Below are 18542 nucleotides of genomic sequence, written 5' to 3'. Positions count from 1 at the left end.
CTGCCTCTGGCTAGCCCAAAGCTCCCAGCTCATAACCACTTCCACACCCTCCACCCTCTTAAGTAACTGGGACTATAGTGATGCCGTTGCTCTTGGATGTTCTTCTTTTTCTTGAAGGAATAGCTAGCTCCACCTTGCTGTTCGGGGACATGTGTAGCCAGGAAGCCACCTCAGCAGTGCCAAGCAAGCATCCTGGGTATAATTTAGTGCCTATATCCTGTTAAACCCCCAGAGAGAACATGAACCATTCCATACCATCACAATCCACAGCAAGGTACTAGGGACCCCCAAGGAGGCCACCAACTCCATCTGTCATTCACTTGACATCTGCCAGGGCTACATTTCCTGCTCTCAGAACTTACACCACAGTTGGGAGAAGGCAGAGGATGGGGGTGGGGCAGCCAGTGGTGGCTCCTCTGTCACGTATGGGACACCAGAGAGAATTCGGCAAAGGAAAGGGACCGACGCTGAAGAGGAGCAGCTCGGATACCAGGAGGGACCTGATGGGGTCAGAGGGCAGTCTCTGAGGCCTGTGTCTGACCAGCATGTTCAAATCCAGCTCTGCATTTCCCAACCCCCTAGGTGTAGATGGTGGGGCCTTTGAGGTGAGCTAGAGTATAGACTGAGGGGGTTTGCTGTATGCCAGGAGTGTCATAGAGATGAAGTAAAAATGTCAGTGATCCAAGAACACATAGAGCACTTTTCCACTGGTGATGGGCGGCCCCTCCCAACAGCCAGGGAGACAGTCACTAAGAGCCAGTATGAACACAGGGTCTTCTGCCAGAGGAGCCGAGAGCTGGGTTGTCTCGGTGGACAGGGCCATGTGGTGGGTCTGTGACTCATAGATTGATAAGGCTGAGCCCAGCCGAAGCTGGTGATGCTAAGAGATGGCCTAAGGGTTCTATTGTCCCAGGGACCTCAGGCAGAGAGGAGGTGGTATCTGGGAGGTGACTTGGTGCACGACTGGGCCCGACAGAGATAGAGGCTCTGGGTCCTGCTGCCACTCAGGAAGCCTGGGAGGCATGAGGATAGGTGGGAGTCCTATCACCTCACCCCGCTTTTCAGATCAGCAAGCCTGAGTAGCAGAAGCGGCATGTGCTACTCGCCCTGCCGTGTGCTGTGATCTCTGCTTGCCTGCGAGAAGTGATACTGGAAGCTAAAGGACCTTATCCATGGTTACAGTCCCCCAACGGGCTGTAGCCTATCTGCCCAGAGCCTTCACTGGGATTCTGAGGCCTTTGATGTCTTAGAACACCAGGTTCTGATCCTGGCCCACCTCTTCACTCTGTGACGTTTCAGGCAACCTTGCATAGCCCTTACCTTTGCTTCTGTACAAATGGATGCCTTTCCCATGCTGGCACCTGCTCTGCTAGTTTTCACTCCCAGGCTGACAAACACCAACCTACCTCAGCCTGTTTACTGCAAGCCCCCAGGAGGTGACTCTGCAGTACTCTGGAAAGTTTACCCTCACTTTCTGCTGAAGTCTACCTGGTCCTCTGGGCTTTATCCGGGAGCTAAAGCAGAGTAGTTGCTAGGTGGCAGCCTCCTGGGTTTCTCGGCAGCCAGCTGTGTCCTGATGTTCCGCCCCACCCTGTATCATACTTAAACCCGTGTCTGCCTTGCCCTTCACCCTTTCCCAGAGCTAATGGGATTTTGGGTCCTGCAGCAGGGCTTCTCAGTACCTCGTATACCAGTTACACGAGACCAGGATATGGGTCAGGTCACAGTTCTGCCACGTAGGAGTTTTGTGACCTGGGGCCTCATGGAGCTGCAAAGTCCCCTGTGAGATGACTTCCCTTATCCCCACGTGTATACTAGGGACAGAGTTGTGAAGATAGCGTTGACATTTGCAATGCTCTACTGCTTGCCAGCCACTTCGTTAGCTTTAACGTGAGTGCCCTTGCTTCTCAGACAGCCTCAGGCTTCCTCAAAACCACAGAGTAAGTAGTTTGCCAAATAACACTCAGTGACCCAGTAGCCTGGCCCCCCCACATAATGAATGCCACCTCAACTTGTGCCAGTAGTAGGAATGTCACTGCAGCACATGCCAAGGTTTTATTAACCTCTTGGTACTCCCTTGGTTACACTGTGGCGTGTCTGAGATGACTGGACAGTCTCCTTAGCAGGCTCCTCTAGCACCTCAGCAGCCCCTTGAGCTCAGGACAAACATTTAACACGTGGGCTTTGGAAAGAGCCCTGCTTACCCAAACTACAGCAGTTGGTGAGCAAGGGCTGTCCCTAGCAAGACAAGATTTCATTTTTTATCTGCTGGAGGTGTGGGCCTCTCATGCTCAGGGGACAGACTGTGGTCTAGCCAGCCTGTGGACCATGTACACCCTGCCTTGTCTGCCAAACCTGAGTTTCCTTTGTCAGTGGGGTACTGGAAGTGCCTCCTCAGGTCCCAGGAGCCCGTTATGTCTGCTTCTTTCTCCTCTCCTATCCCCTGGCTAATGCCCAGTGCCTGCTTTGTCTCCCATCTCCAGGCTATGAAGGAGTGAGTGAGTTCTTTACCGACCTCCTGAACCACATTGCCACAGTTCTGCAAGGCCAGAGCACGGGAGGAGCTGCCACGGAGGAAGTGGCCCCGCTAAGGCACAACAGGCTCCTGGCGGAACCGGCAGGCAGCCTGGCTGGGGAGCGGACGTGCAGTGCCAGCCCTGGCTGCTGTGGCAGCATGAAGGGCCAGGACACACCCTGGAAGACTGAGACCGAAGCAGGCAACATGGGCGCTGGTGCTTCCGCCAAGCTGCCGCACCAGAGACTTGGCTGCACCACTGGCGTATCACCCAGCTTCCAGCAGCACTGTGTGGCCTCTCTGGCCACCAAGGCTTCCTCACAGTAGCCACAGAGCCCAGGACCCAGAGGGGCAGAGCGTGGAAAATGCCCACTGGGCCAGCAGCTCCACATGGGAACACTACTAAGAATTCCTGGTGATCTGAGGCTTCTCTGTTTTAATTTTTTACCTGATTTTCTGATGTTATGATCGGAATGAAGGGGGGGAGACAGAGCAGAACATCAAGTGGCCCAGCCTCGAGGACGCCGCCTGACTCCTGCTGTGCAGAGGTCCTCACTGAGTTTACACACGCTTGTGTTCTCAACACTAGGTCTGAATGTGAGGGGGGGGGGTGCGTGTGTGTGTGTGTGTGTGTGTGTGTGTGTGTGTGTGTGTTTGTCATGGCAAGGGTGAGTGTGCATGTCTGTCTTCATGGCTGTTGTGGGCCAGGCTCTGGGCACCGAGGAAGGAAGCCCATATCTGGCCAGGCTGTTGCAGCTAAGCAGGCGAAGGACGAACGGTTTTCCCAGTTCCCCTCCTCTTCACACCTGCCCACACCCAGACCTCACCCTCCCTCTTGTCCCAGATGTGCTCTCCTCCAAGGCTAACCCTTGCCCCCCCACCTCGCTCTCCAAAGCCAGGGAAGCAGTAGACGCCCCCTCGGGAGCTCTGCATGGAGGATCTGGGTTGTAGGAAGGGAAAGGAGCTTCCTGTGGGTGTAGCCGAAGCCCACTGGCTATTGCTAGTCTTCACTGGCTCGTGGAATACAGCAGGCCACTATCCACCCTACCCTGACCCTATTGCTCACTGAGATCCAGGAAGGAGCCATCTGACTAGGAGTCCAGGAGTCTGCCAGGACCCAGGATTTACCCTGGGACTTCCAACAGATCATTCCGTGAGTCTTCAGGCCTCCACCACCTCATCTCTTCAGGGTGGCTCCTGAAACAGAGAACTGAAGGCCTGGTCTAGTGGTCTAGCCCACGAGGATCTCTGCTTCCTCATGTCATCATCCGGTCCCTCTTTTCAGGTGAGAGGAGACCACCCACAGGGCTGCTCCTGTTCACACGCGACAGCCCCTCCTGGAACAGCAAGGCCCAGCTCCTTCCTGCTGTGTTCATAGCGAGTCCCTTGCACTGAGCACCAGGCAAGCCCCCAAGGGAGTTGTGCCCCATTTCAGACTCACTCTGACCCCACAGCAGCTGGCAGACCACCCACTGGCCCCAAAGCCCACAGGAAAGGACCCCTGTGGAGCCCCAGGTCAGCAGCCCAGGACCCCCAAGGGTGATCTTGTGTCTTAAGACATCAGCTCACTATGTAAAGAGAATGAGGCCTCTGGGTTGTCCTTAGGTCTAATAAGATAGAGTACACTAGAAGCAGCAGCCCTGGGAAGGCCACTAAGGGCCATGCAGGGGCATCCTTTGGGCAAGGAGAAGCCGATTGGCTTCCTCGGAAGCAGAGCCCCAGGACTAACCACGTTTACAGGACCTGAGTGTTGAACTGATTGATGTCTGTAAGTCACCTTCCCAGGCCTGACCCTGAAAACAGGGGGTGGGAAGCGTGGCCGCCTCTTGCACTGCTTTGTCTCCGGAATAAACTACTGAGATCAAACCGCATTCTGTACGTGGTCACAGTCTTTAAAGAGAAGACATTTAATGACAGCTTTGCCCTTTCAGAGTAGAATCACCAGACTCTGCCTTGAGAACAAGCAGAGTGGGCAGTGCTGCGTCCCCTGGAGCTCCTTCCTCTACAGGGTCACACATGGTAAACCAGCCCCGGTTATCAAGTACCTGCCTCCTGGCCAGGCAGCATTCTCCACGGGTCAGGTCTCCCGTGCAGGAATAGAGGAGGGTGGGCAGGTGAACTTTCCAGGACTGGAAACAGGAACAGAAACCTGGGCCACCTGCATTCTTGCAGACACTTTAATGATACAGAAATGGACCTTTGTAAACATTGACCCTGAACAGCACTAGTTGCTAGTGTCTGTCATCACCAAAGGAGCCGAGAGGGATCTTCCCTGGGACTGGGTCGTTGTGGGTGTCATGGAAGAGTGGGTGGGGCCTGCCACACACCATGGGTAAGCTAGCCTGGAAAATTGGACCCTCCGAATCCCCAAGGCTAAGGGGACCATCCCCTACAGCTCCATCACTGGAGGAAGAAACCACCGTGAGTGCGCATTGCCCTGAGGCTGCTGAGCATGCTCCACAGGGAGTTGGTGGGGGTGCTGGAGAGATGGCTCAGTGGTTAAGAGCGCTTGCTATGTAGTGGTGAGGTTTGGAGATCCCAGCAGCTGCATAACAAGCCAGGCATCCGCACACTAACTCCAGCTCAGGAGTGTAGGGGACAGAGACGGAGGAATCACTGGGGCTTGCTGGCTTCCAGCGTAGCTAGGAAAATATGAACCCCAAGTTCAGGGAGAAACCCTATATTAAAGCAGTGGGCAGAGAGTAATCCAGCCCTTTTTTGGTCTTGGAGCATTTATAGATAGCCCCAAAGGCCAGAGCAAGAACCTGGGTTTCTTTTTTTCATTATTATTATCAGTAGTAGTAGTAGTGGTAGTGGTAGTGGTAGTGGTAGTGGTAGTGGTAGTAGTAGTAGTAGTACACTGTAGCTGTCTTCAGACACCCCAGAAGAGGGCATCAGATCTTACGGATGGTTGTGAGCCACCATGTGGTTCCTGGGATTTGAACTCGGGACCTTCGAAAGAGCAGTCAGTGCTCTTAACTGCTGAGCCATCTCTCCAGCCCTGAAGCTGGGGCAAGTGGTGTCTGCTGGCCAGGCGTTCAGAGACAAAAGGACAATGTCATCCTTCTGACATGACCACTAGTCCTTGTCTGTAGTCGAGAGCAGTCACACTGGTTGCTGGCTGTAGAGCCACCAGATGGCTTTACTGGTGTTCTGGAAAGGGTTCCCTGCCCTTTTATATTTCTTCTCAATCAGTCACTTAGCCAGTGGGATTCCAGCAACATTCCCCACCCCAGCATGCTGGGCCTGCTGCACCTGTCACTTCAGAGCCCTGAAGCTAGCCTGAAAGAGCCTGCTCCTCCAGTGTGGATGGACAGGTGCCATGGCCCTCTGTGGGAACCCCTGGGGTCCAGGAGCCCACAGTTTGGATAGCTCTGTTGTGACTGCTGCTGCTCAGCTGGCTCCCGCTCAGATGATGGCTGTAAGGCGGCTCCACAGATTCTCCCCTCATGGTAAAGACCTATGACTCACTTCCTTTCCTCTCCCAAGCCAATGCCAGTACACTCTGGGGATGACCCCTTTCAGTGCTCTGTGCAGAGAAGGACTGACCTCCATAGCAGCATGACCCTCCTGCTTGGGTCCTCTTCCTTCTGCTTGTGACTAGGAAGTACTAGCCAGTTCTCAAGAGTCCGTTGCAGGAATGATTGAGTTTTCTGATTCCTGGGTTTAATGGCATCTTAGAAGGGCTGGCTACTTACTGCAGGACATAGGAGATAATAGTTCCCTGAGGCTCCCTAATTGACAGCTCACCCAGGGTCCATACAGAGCTTTCCTACCCCAGAAGCTGAGTTGTGTCCATGATGGCTGCAGCTTCCTCTCCCATTAATCGTGTGCACATCAGTATATCACGTACACTTGGCCCTGTACTGCCTACAAAGCTGGCTGTCAGTGCCTGCCTGGGCTGCATCTTTGCTTCCCATGATACAATGCAGGTGGCTTGCCTTTGGGATGGGGTCCTTTGGTGACATGGTGTCCGTTGCCACTTAAAGTCTTAGTTGGTGGATATTCTTGGTCTCTGGTGGCCTTGTGGGAGTTTGTGTAATTAACTATCAGGAGGCATAACATGAAGAAAGCCCCGCCTCAGCAGTGACATCATACAGATGTCTCCACCTCAGGGGCAGGCTTTCGTTGGCAGGAGAGCCTCACATAGGCTGACTGCTAAGACCACATGGTTAGCATCATCATCACCACCTGGTTTTCAGTTGAGGTACACAGAGAACGGGATGAGGTAACGTTCCTGTCTGAAGCTGACCCCAGCAGAGGCACACACAAGCCCGTCACACGAGAGGCTGCTTTGCCCATAGAAGGATGTTACTTATCCCTGAGGCCATGGGTTTCCAAAGCCAGGCTTCATCATGGGTTCCATGTGCAGGCGTGCTTGGTGAGTGACTGAATGATTGGTCCTGGTAGCCAGCATCCATAGGTGCAGTACCACATCCCAGCCTGGCCTGATTGAATAACCTACAAAAGTCTTAAGTTTGGTGTGTTGAGGCTCAGCGGTTGAGAGCACTTATTGCTCCTGCAAAGGACCTAGGTTCAGTTCCCAGCATCCACATGGTGGTTCACAACCATCCATAACTTCAGTTACACGGGACCCAAAGGCACCAGACAGCACATGGTGCACAGGCATGCAGGTAAAACACACATAAAATAAATAAATCTAAAAAAGAAAAAAAAAAGTTTGGTGGTATGTCAGTAGGGCTGTGGTAGTGCACGCCTTTAATCTCAGCACTTGCAGAGGCAGGTAGGTGGATCTCTGAGTTCTAGGCCAGCTAGTTCCTGGACAGCCAAGTCTACACAAAGAAACCCTGTCTTGGAAAAACATAAAGGGGGGGGGGGGGTCAGCTCTACCTGTGACTTCAATGTGCCGTTTTATCTTCCCTGCCTGTTTCCCTCTTTAAAAATTGGACCTAAGACCTGCTATTTTCTAGTAAATTGTCCCTGCCTTACTCTTCAGACATCCTGTGGTCCCATGCATACCACAAGCTGTGGTCATGGGCACGGTGGACTTCAGCAACAAGAAGCTATGCTAGGGAGTCCAGCATGGCCAACCTATGGCCAATGGAAAGTATCATCCTGGGGCCTGTCAACCTCCACCCAGCACCAAGATAACTAGGGGACATCCCAGGAGGCCGGTCTCAGCAGAAAATGCCTGGCTCAGGCGTGGCTGAGAGATAAGCAAGCAGGGTGTGATGAAGTCCCCTGTGGTGGTGCGCATCCCCACCCTACCCCCACCCTGGGCAGTTGAGCACCTCCATCTACAGATGAAACTGAGGTTCAACAGTGCAAAGTCGCTTGCCCAGGAAATGGGCCAGAAAGGAGTCGTCTCCCAAACCACACACCCAGCCCAGTGTAAAAACTACCCTGTCCCTCGTCCCCTACCCAGCTCAGACCGGAAAGGGAACGAAAATAAATCAAAGAAAGCAAAGAGCCCAAAGCACTTTATTCTTCCTTCAATATATTTTATCTGGAATATCTTAATAGTCAGGAGTTCTCGGCTTTCGCCCAAAGGTCAGAAGTTATTGCAGTTGTGCCCCATGGATAAGAAGGTGGAAGAGAAACTTCTAGAAAGCTGCCTGTGTTCAGAGAAGGAATCTGTGCTGACATTCAGGGCTGCCCTGCAGAAGTGTCCAGGGCAGGGGCTGAGAACAAGAGAAGGTGAGGGGCAAAGGGGGTAACCTGGGCTCTGTGGCTGGAAGCAGCCCTACTCGAGCAGCAGTCTGGCCTTGAAGCCATGGCTGGCCCCACCAGCCAGGGCCTCATCCCCGCCGCAAAGCCTGCAGCTGGTGGGCCACCTTCTCCAGCTCTGCCTCGATGGCTGACAGGCTCTCTAGCTCCTGGTCCTAGGAGGGAACAGACAGGGTCACTTGGTACTGGCCTGTGTTAGAAGTGTCGATGGCACAGTGTGCCAGACTAACCCTGCTGTTTGTTAGCTGCTAGGCTCAGACAAGTGACTTTGCCTCTGAGCCCCAGAAGATTTGTCCGCATTATAGGCACAACGATGCCACCCAGTGATGCTAGGACTCTCTGGAGACCATTATGTCCAAGGCCCCCATGGCTGATTATCCAGCCCCCATTTTGTCTATGGGACTCTGGACCACTAGGAGCCTGTTCTACACTGTCCTGCCAATGCGATGGCCACAGAATGTTGACAGTGGCCGCCTTTGACTTAGGGATTCTAGATCTCTTGATCTTAGAGCAGCCTCTGGAGTATGAGTTCTGTGTTGCTAAAGTTTCTAACGAGACTCTCCCAAGCCTCACCATGTCCATAACACCCAGGGTCTTCACTACCACTTCTTCACTACCGGTTCCCTTTGTCCATGAGAAAGAAGCTTTTATGGGTGGGTAAGGGGGTTCTTGAGGCTGTCCCATCTTGAGCACAATGCTTTCACTCTTCCCCCACCTCCAGGAACAGATGTTTCCTGCCAGCGCCCGCTCCTAAGAAGAGCCTATTGCTCTCAGGTATCAACGGGACCCTGTTTCAGGTGGAAAGACAGGGGCAGGACCTAAAGAAGGTCCTCTTCTGTGCCTGATTGGAAGAGCCTTGAAGTCAGGGCTGTGGATAGATCAGGCTCCCTATAGGAGCCCAACTCCCTCCGGAGCACTGGCCTAGCCAGGTCCCACCAGCTCAGGAGGCATCCTGCCCTGCCAAGAAGCCCAGCTCTCACCTCCCATGAGGTCACATCTCTGTGTCCCTATACCACCCTTGCAGCTGCCCAAGTGGCCCTGGGCATAGTAGGGTTTTCAAGGTCATGTTCTGATTATGATAAGGTAAGTTAGAGGAACTCCCATACTTCCACTTCACAAAGGGGAACAAGTGAGACCCAGAGAGGGGTAATGGCCTGCCCAAAGTCACGCAGCCAGGGCCAGCTGGAACCCAAATCTGCCAGCACCTCCATGACTCCCTATCTGCTCGCCCTGCTATGCCATTGTGGCCTCTGTGAGTTTAAACCCAGGAGGAGGCACAATTGAGTTCCCTGGGGACCAGGAAGACATGGCCATCAACCAGGCTGTCTTCCTCGGTCACCACTGGTCCCCCTAGCATCCGTTCCCAGTTCCTGGGACCAGAGGTGTCTGTCCTGAGAGGCCCCAGGCAAGTCCTGCCAAGCTCTCCATCCAAAGCACCAGGCCTGACCCTATCACTCCCGTGTCCTGCTCACATACCAGCAGAGACAATGCCCCCACTCCGTGTCCCTCAGGCAGGTCTGAGGCCTCCAGTTCCAGCCATTTCCCACTGTCCACCTGACCCAGTAACTCTGTTGAGCCCCTGCTATAAGCCAGTTGTTCCCCCTATCCCAAGTCCAGCACCCACCTAAGGGAACCACGTCACCTCAGTGGGAGAGGGACTTCTGGGGGTGGCTGCCCTTGCCTATACCAACCTCTGCTCTGCGGTTGGCGCTGCCCTCCTCTTCCTTCTTTTCCTCAAAGTCACTTCGGGCCTCCACACTGTCTTCTCTGGAAGATGGCCTCCAGCCCCTGCGTAGCTGAGGCCCAGGATCTCTGAAGCCATAGGCGCGGGTCCGGAAGGAGAGCTTCATGGAGCGGTCAGGGTCATCCTCGCCCTCCAGCCGCTTCTCTGCTGTCAGCTCTTTGGCCAGCTGGTCCATCCTGCTCCATCGCTTGTCCTCCCATTCTCTGGACAGACGCTCCTCCTCCTCTTCCTCTTCCTCCTGCTTATGTTCCAGCTCCCGGCCCTTCCCGCCTTGGGGGAAGAGACCTTGGGGGGTCCCTACCATGGCCTCTTCCCCATCTTCCTCCTGCTGAGAGTGCTCCAGCTCCCCCTTCCCTTCAGACGGCAGAGCTTCGGAAGCCTCTGTCTTTCCATCTCCATCCACTGCCTGAGAGTCCGACTGACCTGGAGCAGGTGTGGCAGGAACAGGAAGTGAGGAAGGAGTGCCATTTCCCCAGCCCCTGCCACTCCTCAAGGTCTTTTGTGCAGCCACCTCTAAAGCCAAGCTCACCGTCAGGATCCAGCCAGCTCCACTGGGGAGCATGAAGCAAGACCCTGCAAACCTCAAAGGAGCTAGTTGGCAGAGCCCCTCACTGAAGCTCACCCTGTTGTCTCTCCCTTCTCTAAGAGGAACACCTGCCCCCTAAGCTCCTCTTGCTCCCGGGTGTAGAGGAGTGGTTGACACTTGGTTTAGGAGTCAGATAAACTGGGCTTGAAACTACACTTGTCTTTAATTAGCTGTGTAGCCTTAGGCAAATTACATAACCTCGCTGAGCCTCTTGCTCCCTACCCCCCCCCACACACACACACACACAGTGGAGATGCTATTCATCTTTCAGGATTATTATGAGGTTGGCATGAAGTCCCTACCCACCCATCTCCCAGACACATCAGTTGAGGTCCCTGTCCCCATACATACCATCATCTTTCTGGATCGCTTTGTAGCCTGCATGGAAGTGGGAACTGGATGCTGCAGTGGGGACTTCTTCAGGCCCAGCCTTCTCTCTAGCCACAGCCTCCTCTTCCTCCTCCTCTTCTTTCTCCTCTTGCTTGGCTTTTCTGGCTTGCTGTTGGGCACTCAGGCCTCTCTCACTGTCTCCCGTGGCCTGTGGGTCCACATGCTCCTGGCTGGGGAGGCTGGTTGGTGATTGGGTATTGGTGGCTGTGTCCTCCCCAGGGGACTCACTGTCTCCCATCATGGGGGACTCTTGGTTAGGCTCTGGAAAGGCCTGAGGCCTAGGTCCCTCTGTGGTTGCCTCAAAGCCATCCTGTTGTCCCTTGTCAGAATCCTTTCTCTTCTCCATAGTGTCCCTGGAGGGCACTTCTGCTGCTGCGTCTGCAAACACAAATGGATAGGGTCAAGCAGAGGACCCGGATGCCCTAGGGGATTCCTGAGGCCAAGTTCAATGGTAGCTGACTTCCTGCTGTGAAGAAGCAGCATCACCTGGGGACTACTGTTCTCCTTGTAGCTCCCTTCCCCCCTAGCTGGCCACACTAACCTCTGTGCTTGGCATCAGGGCTCTGGTTCTCAAACACTTCTGAGAGTTCATCCTCAAAGCTGCTGTGTTGCTGCTCCTGCTGCTGCTGCTGCTGCTGCTGCTGCTGCTGCTTCGGCGGCTGCTGCTGCTTCAGCGGCTGCTGGGCCCGCTCCTTGGCACCTTGTAGGAGGGGACAAGGGAAGGTTCCATGTGGACCTGACATACCTGTCCGTAACACTGAAGGCCTCCCTTGAGGGTACAGGCTCTCAGCTATACCCATCAGGCCACACCACCCCTCTGACTCAGTGTCCCTAGTGGGAAATGTGAGAAAGTTCTACTTGTACCTTAGAGAGCAATAAAGGCCCAAATGGGACAGACAGATCTCCAGGGCAGCACGCCCTCATGGGTGCTCTTTTGTTAAACAGCCTCCACTGTTCTGGAACTCCAGGTCTGGCCCCAGGAAAAGGTGGGTGCTATGTCTACCTTTGAGCCCAGGGTTATACCTACATTGCCCAGAGTCCCTCTGCCAACCTAACCCCTGCAGCTATTGCTGCAGATGTTGCCCTGAGTATCCTGCAGCCGTGTCTGAATCAGGACACAGCTCTGCAGCTGTGGGGTCACTGTAGGCTAGGAAATAAGCCCAACCCAGCGACAGTGAGCTCCAGGCCTGCCCTGGCCATGCCTATAGCTCTGTGACCTTGGGTAACATGGGCTCCCCAAGGTTATAAACAGACTTGTGGTAGATGTTAAAGTGGAGGGAGGTCTCCATGCAAGGCTATTATATAGAAACCAGGAGGGAATGGGGTGATGATGATGTAGCTGAAGACACACCCAGTATCCTCATAACGGAAACCAACCCTGTGTGCACTGGATGCTGTGCATGGTTAGATCCAGACTTGTGAGAACGTAGAATAGAGCACACTCCTCTCTAATGGTCTCATTGAATTACTTATTTATTTAAATAGAATATCTGCCCAATAGTTAATTTTAAATTTATCATTAAAATATCTAATGTTTTGTTTAAAAAGTGCCACCCCGGAGACCGGATCGCCTGGCATCCAGCCCTGCTTCTACCCTGGATGCCTCCTGAGGAAAGTGGGCATGTTTAAGGGGCAGACCCACAGTGTCTTGTACCTGGACCTGGCATGGTGGGTGTGGTGGCTCATGCCTGCAATCCCAGCACTCAAAAGGCTGAGGCAGGACTGCAGAGTCAGGACAGTGTGGCTACACAATGAGACCTTGTTTGTGTTTACAAAGCCAGGACAAAATTGATTATAACAACCCCTATACCACCCACCACCCTCCGTGTGCCAGGAGATACCATGAATATGCCATAGAACTGGAGCTGGGCTTCATTTGGTGGGGTGCTTGCCAAGCACGCATGAAGCCCTGGGTTCAATCTATAGCACGACCTCAAACAGGAAGGGTGGGAGACTGCAGCCTAAGAACATCTCCATCCTAGCCGCTGTCTAGCTTGTATATCTTCAATGCTATGAGACCCCAGCCTCACACTCCTGTCTGAAAAGTATCTGTGGACTTTCTTTCTTTCTTCCTTCCTTCCTTCCTTCCTTTCTTTCTTTTTTGTATTGATTGTTTGTTTGTTCATTAGTTTTGATTTTTACTTTCTTTCTTTGTTTTTTTGCAACAGGGTTTCTCTGTGTAGCTCTGGCTGTCCCAGAACTCATTCTGTAGATCAGCTGGCTTAACTCGGATTAAAGGTATGTGCCACCACTGCCTGTCTACTGTTTTCTTAATCTCTTGGGGGCAAGTTACCTCTCAGTCCGAAACACACTCATCTGCTCTGTGTTTATCGGCAAGCATTACCCATAGAACAAAGAGTCGCAGGAAATGAAAGTCTTCTCTCTGTGTGAGTTCATTTCTGGGTCTGCAGAGAAGAGCTCTCTCGGCCTCCCTGGATGGCGGAGGAACATCAGCAGACCTGGATCTGTCCTTAACAAGATCTACTCACTGTGACCCTGAGGGAATCCCTGAGCCTCACTGAGCCTTGAGCTCTTAGTCTCTAGACAATGGAGCCAGGTGACACAGAGGACCCCGCCTTTCTGCTCTGGAACTGAGCACCTGGAAGAGTACACTCAGCCTCCACCCAGGTCCCCTCAGGCTCTGTTGCTGGCTTTTCTGTGTGGAACTGCGTATGCTGCTGAAATACCTTGGAGAGCCAGGTCTTGAAGTTCCTTCAGCAGATTCTGGTGTCGCAGGATAGAGAGGATCCTCTCGTCTGCAGGGAGAAAGCATGGCTACTGGTGGCTTCTCAGAAGAGATTAGTGTGGACATTTTCAGCTGAGCTCAAGCATTTATTCTGGAAACTTGGCACCAGGGGGCAAGCCTGGATCTTGGTAGAACGCATTGGAAATTCCTCATTTCCAAGATGTCAATCACCTTCCTACTGCAGCAGAAAGGTCACCTGCTGACTCTGGTCCCAGCCTCCAAGGAAGGGACTGTGGACCTCAGACTCCAGTGAGTGTGTAAATTCTTCCTTTCCCTTTTCCATGCTGCCTGTTGTCTGTTCCTCCTGACATCCTTCCTCATTTTCTACCTGTCCCAGCGCTATCATGCGCTAGACAAACTGGGCTGTCTGTTTGGAAAGATGTGGTCCTCCTTAGGCCCACTCAGCACTGAATTCATCCCAGATCCAGAGAACGGCTACTGGTGTCAGCGAGACTCCAAACACTGAGAGTACAGAACACAGAACCCTAGTACGCAGGGCACCCAGTCTGCACCTTGCTGTTCCAGCTCCTTCATTCTGCCCAGGCTTCTAGTTAACTGCCATATGTCCCTCTGAGTGTCTACAAACCTCAGGGTCCCAGGAGCTGTCACCCATTCCTGTGTCTTCCCCAGATTCTAGCACATACCAGGGCACTGGGGCAATGAGTACTGGATGTGATGATTAAGAGCTACCCTCCCACACCCTGGCCTCCCAATTCCTCCTCCAGCCTCTGACTCCTACCTCCTTGGAGGGTCTCCAGACACTCAGGGCTGACAGGCATGGGGCTGGGTTTGGACAGCGAGTCGGAGATGACTTCCAGGACGCACTTCATCACCTGGGAGACAGCAAGGTGGGCTGTGGCCGGTGTGAACATGGAGCTCAGCCCCTGAGGTGCCAGGGCAACTTTCCCAGAAGGGCAGAAGAGCATTTGTGTTGTCTTCAAGGGGCCATGGGGCCCAGCTCTGCTTCTTTAATAAGACCATAGAGCCACAGAAACAGGACACTACACACACACCACACACACACACACACACACACACACACACACACACACACTGCTTACTGTGGGCCAGTCAAATCACATGGGCATTCCAGCATGTGTCTTGAGGGAACCACTGCTAAAGGAGGGGTGGGAGCAGGTGCCTAACATGTTCTCACTCGTAAGGTAGTTCTCCAAGGATGGCGCTGCCTCTGAGACCTAAAAGGACCTCTTGCAAAGGACTGGGGTCTAGCAGAGTCCATAGGGTCAGTTCCTCCAGACTGCCCATTGAAGAACACGAACCTACCTGGATTTGAACTTGCCAGAAACAGGACCACCTCCCATTCTACAGCCACAGTGTGTGGCTCCACGTTTTCACGGGAAGAATCCCCTGGTTGGATGTGGATACTAACTAGTTACAGCTGGATGTCTGGTCCAGACCAACACGACACACCTCTGAATATTTTATCCGACCCTGTGAGGTGAGCAGCAAATCACAAAGCACCATGGATAATTTCTGAAGTTGGTGTCCACTGTTGTGTGGTATGCTAGCTGTGTGACCTTGAGCAAGTGACTTAGTCTCTCTGAGCCTTGGATTCCTCTCATGTAAAGCAGGATGAGAACTCCTCCCCAATGCAAAACACTCTGCCCACTATGAAGTGCCACGCAGGCTCGCTTGCTCACTCAGGGAGGGAATCACATCAGACCTGCTTCGACAGCCTGCAGCTGGGTGGAGAAGCAGGAGGTGCCAGACATGCGTCAGGCAACACTAGCACGGAGTGAAGGTGTGGGAGGCTGTGTCTATGGGATGCCATAGCAAGCTGGCAAAGGTTGTCAGGGTATGTAGTCATAGCAGCATCAAAGGGAGCATACAGGTCTTCCTTACCTGCTGGCACCCCTGACCCCTGCTCCCATACTATGGTGTGGAGTGGACCAGGTAAGTATCTCCTAGAAGCATGTACTGTCTCCCTAACACTAGACTTTACATGGAGAATACTTGGCAACCACCAGCCTTTGAGGGCAGACACCAAGAGACAGGAGTTGGGTAAGGGCCTTAAGAATGCTGGGGTGCAGCCGGGCGTGGTGGTGCATGCCTTTAATCCCAGCACTCCGGAGGCAGAGGCAGGTGGATTTCTGAGTTCGAGGCCAGCCTGGTCTACAAAGTGAGTTCCAGGACAGCCAGGGCTACACAGAGAAACCCTGTCTAGAACAAAACCAAAATCAAACAAACAAACAAAAAAGAATGCTGGGGTGCAGTATAATGTGGTGCATATTTTTAATCCCAGCACTTGGGAGAGAGAAGCTGGTAGATTTCTCTGAGTTCAAGCCAGCCTCGTCTATATAATGAGTTCCAGGACAGCCATGGCTGCATAGAGAGACCCTGTCTCAAAAAAAGAAAGAAAGAAAGAAAGAAAGAAAGAAAGAAAGAAAGAAAGAAAGAAAGAAAGAAAGAAAGAAAGGAAGGAAGGAAGGAAGAAAGAGGGATGGAGAGATGGCTCAGCAGGTAAGAGCACTGACTGCTCTTCCAAAGGTCCTGAGTTCAAATCCCAGCAACCACATGGTGGCTCACAACCATCCGTAATGAGGTCTGATGCCCTATTCTGGTGTATCTGAAGTCAGCTACAGTGTACTTACATATAACAATAAATAAATCTTTTAAAAAAGAGAGATAGACAGAGAGGAAGGAAGGAAGGAAGGAAGGAAGATAGAGATAGAGATAGAGATAGAGATAGAGATAGAGATAGAGATATAGAGAGATGAATTTTCCAAGGTTACACAGCTAGAATGAGTAGTGAAAACTTAAACACTGGCCTGTGTTCAGTTAACAACAAATAAACAAGAAAATACAATTCAACAAGTAAACGGTGAGTTCCCTTTAACGGCACAATTTTTAAACTGTGGCTTCTTGCAGAAGAAGCCAGCCCTCCGAACATAGAGAACGGAACTTTCCGATTCTCTGGAGGAAGAACACCCCTGGCTCTGATGTGAATGTGGTCCTAGCATCTGATGTGGCTTCTTTCTTACTGCCAGAGGAAGCTCTGGGCAGAGTGAGGGTAGGAGAAGAGGAATGACAAAGAGAGGTGACAGCCAGGCAGGTCTGTGCACCTAGGGCAGGAGAAGCTATGGTCATGGCTCAGACCAGTGTCCCTGGTCCCAGGACTCATCGGGTGAGACATGGGCCCCTTGGGAAGTCACTGTAGCTGGGCAGCAACAAAAGCAAGAGATCTTTGATGTCTTCTTGTGCAAGCTGTCCCCTGTGCAGGCTCAGCCGCTGCAGTGCTGCCTTTTGGCTCTATGCCAGACTCTTTCCTGCAGCTGCCCAAGGATTGGCCCTGAGGAGTCCACAGGGAACCCTTCCTCTCCCAGGGTACCCCAACATTCCTTCTTACCTTGGTGTCCCCTTTTGTCATGGGGCTGTTCACAGGAAGGGCAAAAACTGGAGAGAGAGAGAGAGAGAGAGAGAGAGAGCGAGAGAGAGAGCACTTGAGATTGCTAATTGGGGCTATCTCTCTGCAACGAGGGAACCCCAGTCCTTCCCTGCGGGAGGCTCAAGGGACCCACCAACCAACACACCCTCAAAACCCAAATAAGTTAGCAGCACTGATTCTGCTATCCCCCCCTCCATGCTGCACCCCCGGGGGGGGGCTGGGCTCAGAGGCTGCACTGAAGAGCCTCAACCCTTCCCCATGGGAATACAGAGCTGAAATCAAGTTCAATGAAAACAAGCCCAGGCCCAGCCATGTAGTGGGACTGAGATAGGAACAGAGGCAGGCAAGGGGAGAAACCCCAGACGTGGCGGGAAAGAGCAGGGGTGAGGGAAGAGATCAAGGACAGGCTGGAGGGTGGAAGGACAGGAGAGGGGTTGAGAAGCCCGCGCCAGTCCCCTATCTCCCCCCAGTGACCTTGGTCGGCGTGGAGCCAGAGCACCAGTGGGTGGTGTGCGGACATGGGTGGGGATGGTCTGCCCAGTGGGGTTGGGTCAGGCTTTATAGTTTCTTCGGGTGTGGTGGGCGACCATAGCCAACATTATGGGTCTTGCGCCTGGACTCAAGCAGGAGACCTGGTGCTGTCCGAGGTGCTGAATCCTCCGGCTCCTCTAGGGACCTGGGGCAAGAGAGGGGATCGTGCTGCCCAGCCCGGAGCCGCTCACCTTGCCCGGCGCACAGCAGAAGCGCCAGAACCGCGGTGGAGCGCATAGCGAGCCGGACGGTGCGGAAAGAGTGGACGAGCTGCTGCAGGAGGATGGCGGGAGTGGGTCTGTAGTCTGGCTACCAAAGCTCTGCACCAGCGGGAACACTGCAGTAGCGGTGGTGGTAACAGCGGTGATGGTGGCGGTGGCGGCGGCAGCAGCAGCAATGCTATGCCGGCTTTTATATACACGCACACGCACGCACACGCGCGCACACACCCAGGAAATTACGTCATAGGACCGCCCCCCCGCGCCCTTTCCCCACCTTCGGGGTCCCGCCCCCCACCTCCAGCTTCTCCATCAGCTGTCTCTATCCCGCTTGTATCTGGTGGCTGTAAAGGGTACCCGGCTTCAGAAGGTGGCACAGCTGAAACTCCACCTGCCAACTTGCTGTGCGTCCGTGGGCAAGTCACTCCTGTCTCTGAGCCTCGGATTCCTCCCCTATTTACCTCTCCAGACTGCTGAGTTTTCCTATACTTCGCGTACTTTTCTCTTGATTTCACTTGGCTGGAGGCACGCCCATCTTTAAGAACTCCCTGGAACATCCAGCGGGTCCCACAGAAGCCTCTTGAACCCCTTGCCTGAGCGAGGCCTCTCCTGAAACTCAGTTGTGTGCCTCGCATTCTGTGTGTATTTAATTGTTATTTGATAGGGGATAGTGGTCACTGCTTCCTCAGTGCCGAGAGCCCTGCGCTGACAACCAGTG

The 18542-nt window shown here is 53.3% G+C and overlaps 2 protein-coding genes across 2 annotated transcripts in view; one reads left to right on the top strand and one right to left on the bottom strand.

Moving 5' to 3' along the window:
* Itpk1 (inositol 1,3,4-triphosphate 5/6 kinase) overlaps nucleotides 1-4385 on the top strand; it is a 136287-nt gene extending 131902 nt beyond the window's left edge. Inside the window, exon 10 of the mRNA NM_172584.3 lies at nucleotides 2484-4385. Coding sequence (NP_766172.1) covers nucleotides 2484-2842 — 359 coding nt within the window. The 3' untranslated portion in view covers nucleotides 2843-4385. The remainder of the gene's footprint in view (nucleotides 1-2483) is intronic.
* A 3555-nt stretch (nucleotides 4386-7940) lies between these two features.
* Chga (chromogranin A) lies at nucleotides 7941-18027 on the bottom strand. Its single transcript, NM_007693.2, has 8 exons — nucleotides 17798-18027; nucleotides 17037-17083; nucleotides 14409-14502; nucleotides 13611-13679; nucleotides 11465-11623; nucleotides 10885-11301; nucleotides 9895-10370; nucleotides 7941-8358 (listed from the first exon to the last, which is right to left on the bottom strand). The coding sequence occupies exons 1-8, from the start codon at nucleotides 17841-17843 to the stop codon at nucleotides 8275-8277; spliced, it is 1392 nt and encodes a 463-aa protein (NP_031719.1). The 5' UTR covers nucleotides 17844-18027; the 3' UTR covers nucleotides 7941-8274.
* Between the last annotated feature and the right edge of the window lie 515 nt (nucleotides 18028-18542).

Source organism: Mus musculus, chromosome 12 (genome assembly GCF_000001635.26).
Source record: "Mus musculus strain C57BL/6J chromosome 12, GRCm38.p6 C57BL/6J".
Taxonomy (NCBI): Eukaryota; Metazoa; Chordata; class Mammalia; order Rodentia; family Muridae; genus Mus; species Mus musculus.
The sequence above is the reverse complement of the archived record's forward strand: the minus strand, read 5'-3'. Positions and strand labels throughout refer to the sequence as shown.

Bases quoted from the DNA above. Each gene is read 5' to 3' on its own strand.
- Chga (NM_007693.2), bottom strand. From the start codon at position 17,843: ATGCGCTCCACCGCGGTTCTGGCGCTTCTGCTGTGCGCCGGGCAAG. The intron at 10,371-10,884 runs GTATGTATGGGG...CACCTGCTCCAG, and splicing joins AGCGATCCAGAAAGATGATG to GTCAGTCGGACTCTCAGGCA. The intron at 8,359-9,894 runs GTTGGTATAGGC...GTTCCCTCCTAG, and splicing joins GCGCCAACCGCAGAGCAGAG to GACCAGGAGCTAGAGAGCCT.